At 45.7% G+C, this 19,353-nt stretch overlaps 1 protein-coding gene across 5 annotated transcripts in view; it reads right to left on the bottom strand.

Annotated features, from left to right (window-relative positions):
- Positions 1-6,160: 6,160 nt before the first annotated feature.
- HS3ST4 (heparan sulfate-glucosamine 3-sulfotransferase 4) overlaps positions 6,161-19,353 on the bottom strand; it is a gene marked incomplete at its 5' end in the record, with an annotated part of 575,045 nt that continues 561,852 nt past the window's right edge. For all 5 annotated transcript variants that reach the window (XM_082431088.1, XM_082431089.1, XM_082431087.1 and 2 more), the window contains one exon: positions 6,161-8,201. In XM_082431088.1, the coding sequence (XP_082287214.1) occupies positions 7,565-8,194 (630 nt within the window). In that variant the 3' untranslated portion in view covers positions 6,161-7,564. The remainder of the gene's footprint in view (positions 8,202-19,353) is intronic.

The raw sequence follows: 19,353 nt of genomic DNA, 5'->3' as shown, positions 1-19,353 counted from the left end.
GAAAGTTAGTTAGAAATGTTCAAAAAGCTTAATATCAACTCCTCTCTCAAATTGAGACTTAAAGGAAGGAGATATCCAATATCTTCTAGAGCCCCAGATCCCCTTAATAATCAAATTCCAGAGGTTAATGTCCCCTGGGAAACCATCCTAGCCATTCTTGCTTACTGGCTGGATTGCTCTTGTACCTTTCCAGACAGACGGGCAACTTTGTCCTATTAAAGCTTCGTGAGGATAGGTAATAGGACTTCTTGTTCACAACCTTCCTCTAACACCTGGCACGCTATGATACATAAATGCTTGCCAAATTAGTGATAGAATGGGATAAATGGTGGGGATTTCACAGCCTACTTGGTTTGCTTTAACAACTGTCACTGCCTAAAACTTCCCTCTTGTGCTTAATTTAGTGGATTCTGGATAGGGATGATTCCCAGGGGCCTCCTTGGGACTTCGTCTTGCTCCTTATCCAAAGATGCCTCTCCTGGTTGACAGATTAAATGTAGAGTTGACAAAGAGCAGTGGAAAGGTATGTGTACTGGTCACACACACACACAGGTCTAGGTCCACCCCAAGGTGTGCTCTCTGCAGAACTCTGGAACACTCCCAGCCTGCATCATTAGTATCTCATAAGGTGGGGCCTCTGACTTTGGGAACACCATTAAGAAAAGTTGGACTAAAAAAAAAAAAAAGAAAAGAAAGGTTGGACTGCATTCCAACAAGGCAAGGCTGGGGCACATTTAGAATCAAGCATAAATTCATCCCTTGCTTCCTGAAAAAAAAGTCTTCCTGTTAGTATTTGTAGAAGCACCACATTTCTTAGATCAATCAGTTAGGCAAAGCTACTTTTAATACCCTTGGTTTGTCTCCTTAATCTCTGATGTGAGGGTGTGGAAAGTGCATTGGGCTACAAGTCAGTAGATCCAGGTTGGGAGCGTGGCTATTCTATTACCTTAAATGAGACAGGATGCTTCTTAATTTTGCATCTATAAAGTGAAGACTAAGACATGATTCTTCACACCAAGTTTCTCTATTGGTCTGCACCTGGACTCCTACAGTAACTTATTCTAATTCTCACAGCACCCTGAAGCTTCTTCCTGACTTTCTATGGCCTTTTTTTCTCAGCATAGCCTGTCCTGGAGCTACAGGACCCAGGTTCCCAAGGCACGTGGAATAAATAATCTGGCATCTCTGTAAGGGAAAGCTTCTCTCAGTAGAGACAATGATATATGTGGTTACTGGTAGATGAGAGCAAAAAACAAGAAATTTATTAGGGAAATAAGCTGTCCAAAGAAGGATCCATCCAGGATACCAGCTAGGAAGTACTTCCTGGGGCCAGGTGGCTGAGAGAGGGGTCTACTGCTCTGGGTCTCACTGTGAACATAGATCTTTGTTTCATCTTGGACCAAGGGCCAGGGAATGAGTTCATGATGCTTGAGACTGGCCAATGAGAAATGTTCACCCAAATGAGCTCCTTGTCTCACATTCAGTCCTACTTACCCCACAGTTGTCATAACAACAGGGTGTTATGGGTCCACTCAGAGCTAGAAAGAAGCTGTGATGAAGATCTTCCTGACCCCAAAACACAACAGACTGTCCCAGCTCTAGGCTACTCATGGCCTCAAGGATGAGATGCTGACTGGTCATTCATTTTAAAACCATCCTTTTCCAAGTGGTCCAGAATGATTAGATGAAATCAGAGCTATTCAAGGAAAGCTGTTCAAGCCCAGGAGAGGTCTCAGAGAAAAGATTATGAAAATACCCTTTGAAATGTTTCCTGCTATTCTTTAGAACAGGCTGTACTGAAACTTCTCTCTCCTACAATTCTCAGTGAAGCAACCTGTGTTGTGATTTTGCTTCAGTCATTACACTGATGTGCAACTTTGGGAAAGCCCCTTAAATTCCCAAACCATCACAGTTCCCATCTGCAAATTACAGGGTAAGACTTGTCGGTAATCCCTGACCTAGAGGACAAGTCTATATCCAACTTAAGATGTGCGAGTGTGTGTGTTTTCATTTCACTATTATTGAGTTTAGCACATTTTCAGAAAAGTTGGAACTTGGTTCCATTGGTTTGCTATATGAATCAACAAGTAGCTGACAGCTAAGGAAAGGGGGGGGTCATCATTTGACCTTCACCTTACACAATGCCAAGGACACTATAGGTGGGGGGGTAATCTCTGTAAGGACTTATGTTCCCTATTCATGGCTTGGCTATGATCAGTTGGAGATACACACCTTTTCTTCTGCGAAAAAATTATCCTTGATAGCAACGTCCCTTATGCATACTTCTCTCTTTTTTCCCCCAAATCTCTGCCTTATAATCTTCTTAATTATCCATTCTTGTGTTATGTTTTATTTTGCTAGTGTCTACTTCTCTGTGCTTTAGCCTAACTCTAAAGAATAAGAATAGTTTTATGATTTGAGATGAGGCAAAATGCTGCTGAGTAGGGTCTTAGATACCACAAGTACTTGGTGGTCTTTCCTTTTCCCTAGTTATGACCACCCCCATTTCATGTTTCCATAGCACCCATCTCATAACAGTGTAAACCTTTGTGTATATATTTCTCCCGTGTCCATCTTCCCCACTAGGCTGAGAGCCATGTCAAGGCAAGTCAGCTTTGCTCTCTCTTTCAATTGCCCCTTGGTCACTCTACACATATTTGTGGAATAAAATCTGAATGAAACATGGTTGACTCTGGAGCACAGCTGCTTTCCTGTATCCAGGGACACTCAAGATGCTTGCCTATCTTCCATCTGTGGACTCACATTTCATACATTTTCTTGGCCTTTATTTTTTGCCTTGATGATGGATGATGTACTATTATTAACTTGAAATAACATATTTTCACAATTAAAAAAAGTGGTTGCCCATATCTCTTATATTTGAAACTGACACATCCTCACCCCCTTGATAAGCTAGAAATCATATGAACTCATCTCTCCCCACCCCAAGTTGTCACACGAAGAACCTCAGGGGGTTCCCCCAGCCCACTTTATTTCCAGAAACATATGAGACCTGCTCCCAAGCACCTGCCCTGATTCTCAAGCTTCTTCATCTTCCAGGTAAACGTTTACGAGTCAGAGTTCCAAGCACAGAATTCATAGCCTGGAAGCTTGAAAACTTCACTCCCACTTCCATCTCAAGAGACTCTGTTTGGCTCTTTGTGAATGAGCCTTGGTGCCTTGCAGCATCTAAAAGAACCTTGAGTGAGGAGCAAAAGAAAGGCCAGAGTGAGGTGACCCTGTCTGGGTATGGGGTGGGGGGGGGAGGGGCCTGACCTGGGTAGGGAGACGATTTCTCATTTAAATGCCTGAAATCCAGCCAGTTCTGAGCCATTTATAGAGGGCTTTTCTTCTGGCCTTGGCTCAGAGCAAAATCAATGGTGGTTCCCTTCTTCCTGGCCTTCTGGTAATTGTCCAGACTGGGTAAAGATACACCCTTGAGATACTATAAAGGTATGTTGTTCTGGAAGGGCTATCGGGAGCCTCCCTCCTTCTTCTCCTCCTCTTCCCCCTTCCTCATCTTCTTCACGTTCGTCATAAGGGTCACCACCACCATCATCACTATCCAGTGTGTTCTTTCCAGATACCTTCCCACCTATTAATTCAGTCTGGTCATCACAACAACTCCGGGTGGTAGTCCAGTAGGGATTAAATACGTCCGTTTTCGACACAGGAAAACCAAGGTTCAGACAGGGAAGGCTACTTGTCCAAGACAGAGGCAAGGATAAAACCCAGCTACCTTTCTTCTGACAGTAGTGAGACAGAAGTGGTTTTCTTGGGGGTGGGGTGGTGGGGGGGGGGATAAGGAGGTGGAGGATGGGCAAATGGGAAGGGGCAAGACAGACTGGAAGCATCTGGAAGCCAGAACCAAGGGGCTGAAGTTTTAAAGACGTGAAACTCAGATGAAGACTCCCAGTACCATGGGAATGAGCAGGCCACACTCTCCTGAACTTAAAATTTGGTCCAAGAGGCTCATAAAGTTGCAGGGAATTCCCAGTGAATGGCCACATCCTTCCAACTCTGAAGTCAGGGTTTTCATATACAGTCTAAAGATAAATAGGGATGCTGAATGTTTTTGTTATTATTGCTATTGTGTTTTGAGCTGGGAGGTCTCAGTTATAAGGTCAAGGCATTCATACCTTTCAGGTACAGACTATTACCTGCAAAAAGCGATGAACACGAGAACAATGCCAGCTGCACTACTTGGAAGGATGAATTCTCCCTTTTTTATCTTCGAACCGCTCGCAGCAGCCTTTCCAGGGCTGTGAATCATCCGTTCAAGGGAGGGGAAGGGAATAGAATATTAAATATAATTTATGTTTTGCTAATTGAAATCAAATACAAAATTCAGTCTCCCGTGAGTTGCCATGCTCATGTTTAACTAGGGCGGAAGTATCATTAACCTGATTCTATTTTAGTAGGTTGACTTAGCTTTTCTGGATAGGAATTAATTCCTTTGTCAAGTTTCCCCACTGAAGAAGGGGATGTGGCTGAGTGACTTGCTCCAAGTCACAAGGATCAAGCTAGAGGAGACACTGCCGAAAAGAGAACTTAAACATGTCAAGTTGGCATTTCTTTTCAGAGCCATGAGCTTTCAACCATATCGCCAAACAGATGCTTAAAATAAAAATCCTCCAGATCTCAAGGCTTAGGCCTCTGCCCTATTTCTCCAGAGAACTTTAGCCTACTGTTCTATGCAAGAGCAGATAAATTCTTTAAGGAGGTTTCCCCACTTTGATTTCCCAGGTTAAAATGGCTTCTTAACCATGGGCTAACCATTTTAAAAATGGATTTGCCTGTCCTATTTATGTGAGGATGCATGCTTACTAGGTTTCTTTTTAAGCAGCACTTAAGGTCTTGATGTTCTGGGTTTATGGGGACAGGCAGACAGCCAGAGAGATGGCACATGGAGAGTAGGTGTGATTGAGGGGCTGAGCTAATGGGTGACCACCCACCATGGAAGAGATGCTGGTAGGCTACAGTAGTGGTCATCCTTAGTTGGTGGAAAAACATCTTTAAAGCTCTCCTACCAGCAGCTGCTCCTTTGACCTCCTAAGTTATAAGATCATCCCTTACCTCGTTGTCACTGAACTCCCAAAGAGACCTATTCCTCCAAGGGAGCCATGAACCCTAGGGGCCATGTCTCTCGGAAGTAATCCCCACAAAAGCATAAAAGGGAGGGAGGAAGGAAGATGAGGGCACAAAGAAATACACAGGTGTGGGGCTTCCCTGGTGGCGCAGTGGTTGAGAGTCTGCCTGCCAATGCAGGGGACACGGGTTCGAGCCCTGGTCTGGGAAGATCCCACATGCCGCGGAGCAGCTGGGCCCGTGAGCCACAACTACTGAGCCTGCGCGTCTGGAGCCTGTGCTCCACAACAAGAGAGGCCGCGATAGTGAGAGGCCCGCGCACCGCGATGAAGAGTGGCCCCCGCTTGCCACAACTGGAGAAAGCCCTCGCACAGAAACGAAGACCCAACACAGCCATAAATAAATAAATAAATTAAAAAAAAAAAAAGAAATACACAGGTGAGACGTCCCTCATTCTCAATCCCACCTTCCAAAAGACTATTTTTGAAAGGATAGATGTCTGGGCCCTACCCTAGAAGTTCTGATCCTTTAAAAATTCTGCAGTGGAGCTTAGGAAGCTGTAGCTTGAAAACACCACACATCTGCCTCTGATGTGTAACTAACTAGATCCACTCCTTGCTTTGCTTATAAAATAAGGCCCCAAATCAGCTAGCGCACAGTACACTCTTCAGATTAAGCAGGCGTTGTCTTTTTTCAAGTAGGTGTAGATGTGTACGTGTGTACGTATTTTTATATTTATCTTCTTTTACTTTGGTAGTAAAGGCATATATGTTGCCTTCAGCTCAATAACCACTTTCTTATCTGGAAAAAACTTATTTGTTTCTGAATCTGGCACATCAGTCCATTCTTTGCCAGGATGGGTTAAGATAGGAGGGTACCGCACCCCTTACAGGAGTTGCTTCCTTTGTGCTATTTCAAGAATCATCCTGACCTGCAGACAGAACTCCCTGAAAGATTCTCTAATCTGGGTCTTTCTGGCTATCCCAGAGAAGGGATACTCCCAGAATTCGAGGGTAGGGGGAGAGGTGGGAATGGAGGTGACCAACACAAACACACCATCAAAACCCATTAATCAGATGGCATTAAGCTTTATAACAACACAGTTTTCAGTTAGCGGGAGAAATGACAGTTTAATAACAGCCGAACAGATTTCACTCCCCCCCACTCATACATATTTCCAATTCTGCTAGAACAGTTCCTGGTTTTGGAGATCTGTGAAGAGCGCTTTATGTCAAATGCTGCATTTTAATGGAATCAAACTAATGGGAATCAAACTAATGCAGCAGCCCTTGATGGGGGTGTCCGCAGACAGCCCTTACCCTCCCCCACCCCCATACACTGGATCTGATAAATGGAGTCAGCCCTCTTGTCACTGCCCCAATATGTGCCATCTCTGAATTAAGCAAATGAAGCATGAGATGACCATGTAGGGGAGACGGTGGGACAAAGAGAAGGATGGTGACCGATCCCCTGTGGGTTGTGTTGCTAAAGGTTATTCATGACAAAAGACATGCCAGCTCTCTGGTCCCTGCCCCTCTGGGGACCCTAAGGGACAGAGCCCGTCCTGACAGCATGTGTCAGAACCATGCGGCTGAGGGTCTTCAGGGATGGAGACCTCCCACCAAAAGGACTGGCTTTTCTTTTTTTCACTCCCAGAGATGGCATTCATCTTTCCCAACCTCGGGGCTCTGAGCTCTGCTGCAACCCCCCTGCTCTGAGAGCAGCCCTGTGATTCTGATTCTAAGGAGGCACAGGCTAAGCTTCTCCACCACCCAGGATACTCACAAACAGAGAGACCCAACCCCCCCTTCGGGGGCTCTTAGAAAGAAGGCTTCCAGGGGTGTCAGCTTTTTTTGGTGAGAAACATGCATGCCTCTGCCTTCATAAGGTGAGGAGGGAGCAAGTCAAAGGTTGTGGGATGAGACCTTTAAGGAGAAGGCTAGAGACACCTTAAGAGGGAGGACCTTGCTCCCTAGGAGTCCTGGAGCAATTGGCCACAATTAGTATTCTGGCAAGATGCCAAAGCAGAGGTTGCTAGAGCAGGGGCCTTTGCCAGATATGGGGCTAGAACTCGGGCTTCCCAAATTAAAGTGAGAGACTCCGGCCAAAAGTAGACCTTCCTTTCTTTTTTATCATTTAAACAAACATTCATGCCACTGTCTCTGACCTTGACAACTATTTATGTATCCTGTCTTCAGACTTGATTAACCAGCAGAAGACAAGATTTAGCAGTGGATTCTGGTGGCCATCTGGTCAACCAGATGCTGCTACCCAGGCAGGCCTGGTACCCTCATGAGTATGCCATGGGATCCATCCCTTTGCCTAAGCCAACAGCGTTGGAAGCAATCCTGATTGCACAAAGGAGGAGATCTACTTGGCACCCCAGCAAGGCTGAGGCTGCAGACCCTGGGGGATTCAGGACTCAGGTAAGAAGCCTCCCTAGCTATTCACCAGCCTTCCCTCCACATCTCTAGCCTCATTTGTCACCCTCTTCCTCTTCCCACTGGAAATTTTGACCAGTCATTTGGTAAAACATCATGTTGAAGGGTTTGTAGAATTTCCGCAGTCTGTGGATCACATCGGGGTCAATGCGGGGATGAGTCCGACCTTTGCTCTTGCCTAAGCACCTGGGGGCGCTGCTGTCTTCTGGCTTCTTTAGGCAAGGGAACCCCTTGGTTTTGTTGAAATAGAAATGTTTCTCAGTCACAACACGCTTGAGGCCTAGAAAATCCTGTACTTTGGCCATTTCCCCGGCGGGGTCCACTATGAGTCGCTCACCGCTGACGAAGAGGATCTGAGAGAGGGGGAAATACTGGAGCCAGTTTTCCAGATGCAGAGCATAGATCCCTATTCGAATGGCGCTCCAGGAGGCATCGATCAGCCCTAGGGTCCGATTTTTGAAGGCCAGCACCTCGAAGGTGGGGATCTCGGGTTTCTTTGACAGTGTCTGGGTGTAATCGGAGATGGCCCTGGTCACGGGGTCTCTCACCACCACGATGAGTTTGATGTCCTTGGCCATGGAGTGGATGCGCTTGGGGGCCTCATTTGTCACAAAGTAACTTGGTGTCTTCTCCATGGTTAACTGCCCATCCAAAGTCTTAGGCATCACATTTCTGGAAGACGGAGGAAAACAAAAGAGTGGTTATTCCTGTCCAGAAATCACTGAACTTGTTGCACGAAATGTATGATATAAATAGCCCAGTGGGGAGCTACCCAATAAAATTCATGTACGCTTGGAAGTTCTTTTTTGGACTATATATCCCTCTATAGTTCTGATTATAGTATTATCAGAAAAAGCAGCATAAAGCTTGTGCAATTCATTCTTGGGAATCTTATACACCTGCATTTAAATTTCTGCTCTATCTCTTACCAGTTATGTTTAACCTAGATCGACTCGTAATTTCTCTATGTATTAGTTTTATAATCTCTGAAATGAAGATAATGATAGCACCTACTTCACACAGTTGTAAAAAGATTAAGGGAGATAATGCTTTTAAAGCATTTAGCACAGAATCTGGCATGTGTAAGAGCTTAATAAATCAAGGATATGATTGTTGTAGTGGCTTTCAGAAAGTGTTTGAGCTCAACAAGACCTCAAAGATGATCTAGTCCAGGGGTTGGCAAACTACTATCTGCCTCCTGTTATTGTATGGCCCATAGCTAAGAATGATTTTTCATCTTTAAAGGATGGGGAAAAAACCAAAATAATAAGACTAAAATTTTGTGATACATGAAAATTATATGTAATTCAAATTTCAGTGCTTATAAATAAACTTTTATTGGAACATGGCCACACATTCCTTTTTTGTACTGTCTGTGGCTGCTTTTTGCATCTCCATCAGCAGAGTCGAGTAGTTGCAACAGAGACTATAGGACATGCAAAGCTGAACATATTTCCCATCTGGCCCTTTAAGAAAACATTTCTTGACCCCTAACCTAATCCAAAGGCATCTTTATGCAAATGAGGAAACTGAAGCCCAGAGACAGGGAATCAGACAGGCTTTGTGACCTCAGCAAGTTGAATCACATCCTCATCTGTAAAAATCCTAAAACTTACTTCAAGTTCAGTTGAGGATGAAACGAATGACATATAGTGTGACATACAGTGTGACAGCATCTAGCATCGAATTAGTTTTATACATGGGATTTCTTCTTTCTTGGCTCCCAAGGTTGTCCAGTGAGCCAGTGATAGATCCCACACCAGGACGCATATTTCTTGGTTTCCTTCCCAAGGTTGCTTCTCCAAACCCATCCCTCCATCCATGTCTGCCTTCAGAGTGGCCTTGTTTTACTTGGGAACTTCAAGAGATTAAAGGAGTTTGATGTACTTGTACCTGTCGGTACAGCAGGCCATCTGCCACCATGTGCTCCATCTCCATTAAGTCTATTCACTGCCGAGCCTTGCACCAAAGTGGTACATTTAGGATTACACAAGACCTCTTTGTTATGATGACATGCTTTTAAATGTCTCAGCTAATAAAACTTAATACAGACGAAGATCCCTCAGCTTCCCCTACCATAATTAAATTTATTTACTATCGCGTGTGTGGAGAAGGAAGGATTCTTCTTTTATCTCTAATTCACATGCTCTGTCAATAATTAATTGCTGCTGGGTTTTGAGCTTTCTCCGCAAGCACTTTTATTAGGCAAGAGGCACTTGCCTCTTGCCTAATGTAGAGAAATTCACATGGAGTTTGTTGTTGTTCGTGTATAATGGCTGGGCAGTGAGGAGTTTTCAGATCAAAGCAATAGCCCTGGCCATAAATAATCATGCTCATCTTGAACTGATATTATCTCCCCAGTATTTTGAAAGTTTTCACGTTTGTGTGCCTGTTTGGCTCTTATCAGATTTAATTGTGACGTTTGGAGGGGCAGGGCTAAGGACCACAGTTTTAGGGGAGTCACATGTGCCTGATTTAAGAGTTCTGACTACCTATGTCACCTTGATGAAGTGAGTAAACCCACTCTGAATCTCCATTTTCTCATCTAAAAAATAGGGTTAACAAGAGTCCTTCCCTTATAGGATTGTAATGAAGATTGAATGTGATAATGCAGGTAAATCATTTAGAATACTGTCCAATGAATGTCAGAATTTTAAAAGCTTAAGCCAGAGGCACAAGATCACTGGCACAGCAATTCTTAGAGAAGAGTAAGGAGAAAATATTTATGTTTGACCAAATGGAAAAGCTGAACAACATGGGAACTAAGGAACTGATCTAGAAAAAAAGGATATTCTGATTCAAGCCAGTGTCATCAACCATTCTTCCTGATCTGGAGACTGGTGAGCAATGGGGGAGCTGCTATTAGTTCAGCTGAAATTGAAGGAATATACTGATATCCTACTTTTCTTTCAGTTGGAGAGAGAGATTCTCTTCTTTTATTATAGAACTCATTTCATAGTATAAAAATATTAAATAAATGTTGATGCAAAAAATACGAAGATAGATATTTTTACATGGCCTCTTCCAGATTTTTGCCCCTCAGACATATCTTGCTCCTTTTAATTTGGTGCATTTTTCTTTAGCAAGGAGCAGCTGCTAGGTTTTTCTTCTCATCCAGTCTCTGCCATTCACTTCTTAGATCTCAGTGTTCATCTTTACATTGACAAATTCATCTCCTTCACTTCAGCTAATTGTTACAGTCTGTCAAGATCTTTGTTGATCTCGAGTCTTTTATCTGAAGCATCTGAGATAAATGGTACCCAGCCTATAAGCCAGGTGTATAGGAGTAATTGTGTGACTAGCTCAGTGCTTGGTGCAAAAGGCAATGAGAGGAGTGGGGCTAGAGAAGGCAATGGAGAAGGTAGAGGGGAGCAGAGGCGCCTAAATGGCTTTGATCGTCATGTTACAGATGGATTACACCATGCACTTGAGGACAGTTCCTGCATTTGGGGCACACGTGGTAACACCATCTCATTAAGCCAAGATACAACCGTTGTTGCATGAGATACACAGGATTCTTTGCTGGTAAGAAGCTATCCAGTAGCTGTTCAAAATCAATGAGGTAGCAGTACCCCCTTTCCAAAAATGATTCTGAGTCAGTTGTATTCATTCATTCATTCATTTGTTCCATAAATGCTCACTTCCATAAATGGCAATATACTAGTGAACAAAACAGACAAGGTCCCTTCCCTGACAGAGCTTCCAGTGTAACTACTACATCTGATAAAAGAAGAGTTCTTTATAGCATCACATAAATAACTATCTTAATCAACAGAGCGGGTATCATTACTATTTCACTTTCAGAGAGAAGGAAACAGACTCAGAACCTAAAGATACTTTTTCGAAGTCTCACTGGGTGAGTATATCCTTGGTTCCTAAGCTCACTGGCCAAGCACACACCTATCACCAGTTTCTGGCAAATAGCAGGTGCTGAATAAATATCTGTTGAACGAATGGATGAATAAGCCATTAAGCTCCTGTCCTAAGGCGAGGCTTTGCTGTGATGGGTTTTGTTGTCCTAATCTGGTCATTTCTCAGGCCTTGTCCCCTCCCCAGTCTTCTCACCTGGGCCCACGACCCAGCAGCTATTTCTGTATCTATCCTAGTGTCTCTCTTCCTAAAAGACTAGAGGGGGCAGTCTATGTGTAAGACCAACTTCTCCCAAAGTGGGCTTTGGACCTTGTCTCCCTCTACTTTCTCAGGAATGATTCATCCCAAGTTTCCTTCTCTCTCCTGGTTTTAGGGAAGTTCTTCTCGACTGGGTCTGACATTTTGACTGCCCATGTTCTCACGTCTTTATGTGCTTGAGGAATGGGGAGGAGACCACTCATGCCACAGGGGAGGGAGCAAAGCTAAGGAAGTGAGAAACTAAGGTCAAGGGGGGGTGGGGAGGGAAAGACCACAGGGGGTCTTACGGGCCACGGGCAAGACACTGGCTTTTATTCCATGTGTGATGAGATACCACTGAAGAACATGAAACAAGAGAACAGAAAATTTATATTTTAAGAGATTTTTTTTCCTGGCTGCTTTGCTGAGAACACACAGGCATGTGGCAAGAGCAGAAGAAAGGCAGCCTGTTAAGAGGCCATTTCAGGACAGCAGGTTAGAGATGGGGGTGGCAGGAATGCAGGTGGAGAGGGCAACCTGGGAAGAAGTGTTCAGAATTAGGATGCCTTTAAAAGGTAGGGTCAACAGTCCTTTAGGATGGGTGGGATGTGTGTGCAAGTGAGAGAGAGAGTATCATAGAAGACTCCAAGATTGTTGGCCAGAGCTGAAGGGTGAGTAGTAGTGCAGTTTATTGACCTGGAGACAACTGAGAAAGAAGCCAGTTTCAGGGGAAGATACCAAGTCTGATTTTGGACTTGGAATCTGAAATACTCAAGTGAAGGGAGTTGAGTAATCATCTTGATACAGGAGTCCGGAACTCAAGGGAGATCCCAGTTGGAGGTGGACATTTCTATCATGAGTTCACAGCGCACCTGCCAGAAAGTAGGGCGAAGGAATGTCAGATTCTCTTCACCTTCACTAGTAGAAGGTGGGACCTAACGTTTGCCTATCTGGGGAGTTCTCCTGAATAAGGAAAAGCATTCAGATGCCGGTGTGCAAAACAAAGTTTTAAATTCCATAGCAAAGATTGTCACTAACTCCTTTGAATTCCCAGGGTCTTTGATAACTTCCTGTATTACAGAGCTTAGGATAATGTCATCATATGGTTGGTTCCCATGCCCTCCATGGCTAAGCTCGGTTTCCGGAAGCCATGGGCAATGTTTTATTCGCACCTTTGTATCCCCAGTGCCTGCCGCATGGCAGCTGCCCCCTAACTACGTGTGGCTATGAGATGAATGAACGAATGACACGCGAGTGAAGACATGGTCCCCGGAAGCCAGGAGAACTGGGTCAGTTTGGAGGGCTCCTCTACGTAGGTTTCCCTCAGGCGGGGTTCAGTGTTTCTGAATTCCAAGCCATCCCTCATCCGAAGGCCCCTGCACTGCAGTGTGGACCATATGGCGAGAAAACACTGCATCTGGGCTTGGAACGGCTCGTTAACAGTAGCTGGGGTGCTCAGAGCAGCCGTGACATCGGCGTCAACACGCAGTCCTGAAGCGAGAATCATCCCGCAAGATCACACAGCTGCTCTCACAACCCCAAATGTTTATATGAGACACGCTCCAACTCGCTCGCCCTCCACCACGTCCGCCCTGCCGGTGGGGGAGCTGGGCTGAGCACAAGCCCCATCTTGATGCGGCTCAGCATCCAGGGCTTCATAGGAAACAACAAAAATAGCGATCCTACAGTAGTTACCATACGCCATTTATCCAGCGCTCACTCTGTGCCGTCTGGTGGTTGAGAGTTCACATTCTGACACCGGATCAATGTCTCTAAGCACGTTCAGACACTGGGCTCTACAGCCTGGTGGTTAAGAGTATAGCCTCCAGATGAACCAAATTTGGATCCACTTATTAGCTATGTGACTCCGGGCAAAAATTACTAACCCAAGTAATTTGTGTCTCAGTTGCATTATCTGGAAAACAGGCGCCATACGGAGAATACCCATTTCATAGGGATTTTGTGACGATGATATGAGTTAATGCCTGAAAGAGTGACTCACAGAGAGTAGGCTTGCAATACATTAGCCGTGAATTTTTAAAACGACTTTCTTAAGAAGGTACTACTACCTTCACCACTTCAGAGGTCAGGAAACTGAGGCTCAGGGAAATTGACCTGTTAGTCCAAAGTCACAAGAGGCAGAGTTGAAATCCAACCCCAGGTCTGTCGTGAACTTTAGCCAGAGCTCTTAGTTACTGCCTGGCAGTGCCTAACCAAATGACAGAGGCTCAACAAGGTTACGTGACTGGCCCAAGGTCACTCTGCTGGTAGATGGCAAAGCTGAATCTTAAATTGAGCCTCATTATGTGTGTTGTAAAGGTGGGCTGTCACTGACTCACCGTGGGAGTTACAGAAACCCAGGCCAGAAGCCCCAGGAAATTCTTGCCAGATCAAGCTCCATCATTCAATTTGCGAAATCTCTCTCCGGGGCGTCATCAATTGAAGCAAATGGACACCATCACGAACGTCGAGGGAGAAGGCAGTCACCCGTATTAGATGTAAAGAGCCCATTCTCTCTGGAAGGGTTAGCAGCTGAGCTTGCCTTTCGCTTGCCTAAATCAGAGGTATGTGGGCACCTCATATTTTCCCAAATGCGTTATCCAGTGGGATAAATGGTACATAAATGAGCAATATTTTCTGAGGCCTCCAGATAAACTGTAACCCAAGAGAATGGTGGTTAGAGCCAGGGCATGAGGTAAGGCTGTTTCTTCTGCATTGAGGAAAGAAACTTAGAAATTCAATCGGGCGCCTGCTACTTGCCAAGCATTGAGACGGGCAATTTCACATATTATTCTGGCTGAACTGCACAAGTAGCATACAATTCACTGAGCCCATTATAGAGATGTGGAAACTGAGTCAAAGAGACAATAAACCCTGCTCAGGACTACTTTTCGGCCTCATTCTTTTGGCAAATTCATGCTGCTTTTCAAATCCAAGTTTATGAATCCTGGAATCCCTGAAGATGAAAAGTCAAACCCTTTGGAAACCACATTTCTTACGTAAAGACCCAAGAAAAGCAGCCTTTGCCAGGGCCATACGGCTAAGGACCAAACTGAAGGCGGGAAAGAAGGGATCCTGAGTTATAGCTCTGACTTAAGAACTAACTTGCCGAATGCATTTAGGACAAGGATTTTTCCCTCTCTGGACCTGTACCATGAAAGGGCTATGTTAATACGAATTCCCTCATTAATTCCAACGAGTGTTTGCTGGTGCTTATTATGTCGGGTATGTAGCGATGCTAAAGCAGGCATGGTACCTGCCCTGCAACAGACTGCAAGTTCTTTGAAGGACACACCTGAATTTCCCATTTTTGTAAAGTGGTCTGTGGTTCAGATGGGGCATCTCTGTTGTGGGCAGAGGTCTCTTTTCAGACAAAATCACATCTGCCACCAAGAGGGAGAAGGAGGTGACAGAAAAGTGTGGGCAGAGGAGAGGAAAGGAGGGAGAGAGCTGAAGCAAAGGATGAAGGCAACTAGAAGCGAGAGGAAGGAGAAATGAAGACAAGAGGAAGGAAAGAAGTGAGGAAGGATGAGGAGGAGGAAGGAGAACAGAAGGAGCTGGGCTTTGAGGAAACACAAAGAATTTGAATAACTGGAGAAGAATGAGGAAAGCATGCCAGTTTTGAATGACACAGGACCACATTGCGGGAGAAAAGAGCAAACCCAGATCTCAGGCACTTCTGTGGTTTTAAAGTTTGTGCCAGGCAGGTACAGATATTTTAGGATCTATGAAAGAAAAAGAGAGGAAACCATTTATCGGTTCATTAATTTGGCAACTGTCGTGTGCCAGGTACATTAGGAGATAAAATGAAGAGCAAGATGTGTCCTGAGGAAGTTCACATCTTCTGAAAGAGTAAAAATAGTCTGTGAGGTCTATCCTTGTCTCTGAGGATTCACGGAGTTCCATGAGTTTCAGGTAGAGAATCACTGGCTGAGGGTCGACTTGATTCCAGAGTCCACAATCACCTCCTTTAGAAGCTTGTCAGTGGTACTCATGCTGACAAAGGCGGGTGGCTCAGCATTTGACTTCGGGGTTCCATCTCTGAACCACAACTGGCTTTAGCAACTCACTTCATGTCTTTTATCCTCAGTTCCATCATCTGTCAAATGGGTATAATAGCATCGCCTCCTCATTCACAAGAAAAGGTATCAGGCATCCTGGCACAGAGCAAGTATTGGTAAATGTCCCCCCTTGTTATTGCTGCTAGTGTAACATAGCACATAGTAGGTACAAACAAATTTATTTGTTGAATGAGTGAAGGAGACCAGCCCTGCTTAAATTCTGAATCTAAATGCCTATTACTGCGTTGCCTAATATATACACCCCTCTGTAAATGATGACCCTGATTCATGGAAACCCACCCCTCCAATGGGCGTTGATATGACCCACTCTGAGAGCACCAAACAGCTTTTGTTTAGCATAGATTCCAGTGAATTCCTAGAAATCTCTTTCTCCTTGCTATCCCAGGGTGCCCGAGCACTTGGGAGGCTTCAGTGCTAGGCAGAGCTTGGCCACTTTATGGGGCCCATACCTCAAATGGCACAAATCCTAGGCTTGCTTTTATTTCTCCTTGTCATCCCTGGCTTTTCCCAGTTCCCCCCCGGGGCTTCAGCATCAACAGACCACCATATGACAGAAGCTGACTTGTTCATATGGTTTGATTTAGAAAACACATATGGACAAAAAAACAACTATGAATTTGACAATCCCTTAAAATGAATTTGTGAGTGAGTCATCACCACTGAATCTACATTTTTGAATGTGGCCATGTGTGCGCGTATGTGTGTGTATGGGATTTTTACTGATGTAGTTTACACTCAATGTTTGATATCTATAGGGATGTGAAGGTCCCTGCAATAATTCTCAAGCCCACAGGTTGGGAAGCAGGGTTCTAAAATCTAAACCTTTGCCTGCTTCCAACCTCAGCTCCCTCAGTGCCTTCTTACCCACAACTCTCCCTCCAATCCCTCCTCTCTTGTTATTGGACCACCTCACTCCAGAGATTCGAAAACAAGATGCTCCCTGATTTTGAATTCACAAGATTACGGCTCGCTTCACCTGCCCCTGACTGGGGATTCCACCCGGAGTATACTTCTCTGATCCTTTATTCATACACATTCAAAGAGTGTCCCACTGCAGAACCTCACACACCAACTTCTCTTAGCTGTTTTATTGTATTTTCTTTCCTCGGGCTCAGCGTTTCAAAGGGCAGGTGCCGCAACTAAATGATGATTACGGAGGTGTCAGCGTTGTCTGCCTGGGCACCTTGTGTGCTCACGATTTAACAGACGGTGACGGGAGAGGGCTCCTCTCGGGAAGGCCCCATTCCAGGTCTCTCCACCGCACGCTGCGCTCCCAGCTGCTATCCTTGGGGATGCTGCCAGCCTGCTGCCTTCTCACCTGCATCCTGCGGCTGAGCCAAGCCCTGCTTGCTCCTGCTGCGTCTGCCTCTGTCACCCTTTGCATGTCTCGGCCCTACTGTGTGGCTCTACCCTGGCTCTGCCATCCTCACTCTAAAGGACTTTGGGAAACTTATTTAACCACCTCAAGCCTCAGTTTCCTCATACGATGGGTATCACAAGCAAGACCTATCTCAGAGCATGTTTTATGAAGGTTGAAAGGGCCGGTGCTTATGATGCTGCTGTAGAATGAATGTGTGTGCCCCGCCTCCACACAATTCATATGTTAAATCCTAACACCCAATGGGATGGGATTAGGGGGTGTGGCCTTTGAGAGGGGATTAGGTCATGAGGGTGGAGCTCTCATGAATAGAATTAGTGCCCTTATGAAAGAGACCCCAGAAAGCTCCCTCCCACCTTCTGCCCTGTGAGGACATAGTGAAAAGATAGCCCTCTATGAGCCAGGAAGCAGGTTCTCACCAGGCAGTGAATCTGCCAGCATCTTGATCCTGGAATTCTCAGCTTTTAGAACTGTAAGAAATAAATGCTTGTTGCTTAAGCCACTCAGTTTATGGTATTTTTGTTACAGCAGCCAGAATGAACAAAGGCTTAGCACAGGGCCTGGAAGGAATTAACTGCTGAGTACAAGTGTTAATTATTGTTGCTATTATATGTGAATCCTGTTTACTCACTGTGCATTCACAGAGAATGCCATCTTAGGACCTGTGCTAACCGTGAGGTTATTTCATGTATATCTCATGTGCATCCTTAAAACAAACTTTGTTTTTGTAAATAATTTGTAAATAATTTGTGTCTCTTCCTTGTGATGCAAGGAATCTAACCGGCTAGACCAATATATACATAATAAAGCACTGGATGTTTTATTGGTGGAAGGGCTGCTCAGGTCGACTCATGCCTGGCCATGGAAACTTGTTAAATAACTCAGTCAAGATGGAGGCATCCATGCATATGAAGGACAGGTGTGAATGGTGCTGGGAAGAACAATATTTTTTCACACGGCCAGGCACCAACCCTAGCGTTGAAGGAAACTTGTTCTCTCCGCCAACAGAATGCAGTCCAGAAACCCCCCCTTTTCCCTATATTTGGCCAGGATGGCAGGACCTCCTCTCCTACAAAGTGCCCAAGTAAGAGCCTTCCAGGTGTGTCCTTGAGATATTTCCTTCATAAGGTTGCATCCCCAAATCAAGATCTCTAGCTTCAATGATGTAAAGCACAATCATAAATTAATCAGTGCACCCTACTGTGCCTGTACTTAGACCTGACTTTCACAGCTTGGGGCGCATGAAATACTAAACAGATTTTCAAACCCATCCATCTGATCATATAACAGATGGAGAAATGACAAATAAGAAAGAAGATCAGGTCCTCGGGAAGATGGCGGAAGAGTAAGACGCGGAGATCACCTTCCTTCCCACAGATACAGTAGAAATACATCTACACGTGGAACTGCTCCCACAGAACACCCACTGAACGCTGGCAGAAAACGTCCGATCTCCAAAAAGGCAAGAAACTCCCCCCGTACTTGGGTAGGGCAAAAGAAAAAAGAAATAACAGAGACAAAAGAATAGGGACGGCACCTGCACCAGTGGGAGGGAGCCGTGAAGGAGGAAAGGTTTCCACGCACTAGGAAGCCCCTTCGCGGGCGGAGACTGCGGGTGGCAGAGGGGGGAAGCTTCGGAGCCACGGAGGAGAGCGCAGCCACAGGGGTGCGGAGGGCAAAGCGGAGAGGTTCCCGCACGGAGGCTCGGCGCCGAGCAGCACTCTCCAGCCCGAGAGGCTTGTCTGCTCACCCGCCGGGGCGGGCGGGGCTGGGAGCTGAGGCTCGGGCTTCGGTCGGATCGCAGGGAGAGGACTGGGGTTGGCGGCGTGAACACAGCCTGGAGGGGTTAGTGCACCACAGCTAGCCGAGAGGGAGTCCGGGAAAAAGTCTGCAGCTGCCGAAGAGGCAAGAGACTTTTTCTTCCCTCTTTGTTTCCTGGTGCGCGAGGAGAGGGGATTCAGAGCGCCGCCTAAGCGAACTTCAGAGACGGGCGCGAGCCGCAGCTACCAGCGCGGATCCCACAGCAACAGGGGCGCAGAGGGAAAAACGGAGAGATTCCCGCACAGAGGCTCGGCGCCGAGCAGCACTCTCCAGCCCGAGAGGCTTGTCTGCTCCCCCGCCGGGGCGGGCGGGGCTGGGAGCTGAGGCTCCGGTTTCGGTTTCGGTTGGATCGCAGGGAGAGGACTGGGGCTGGCAGCGTGAACACAGCCTGAAGGGATTAGCGCACAACAGCTGGCTGGGAGGGAGACCGGGAAAA

Source organism: Balaenoptera physalus, assembly GCF_965194825.1.
Source record: "Balaenoptera physalus genome assembly, chromosome: 16".
NCBI classification, from domain to species: Eukaryota; Metazoa; Chordata; class Mammalia; order Artiodactyla; family Balaenopteridae; genus Balaenoptera; species Balaenoptera physalus.
This window is presented reverse-complemented; position numbering and strand designations above follow the sequence as displayed.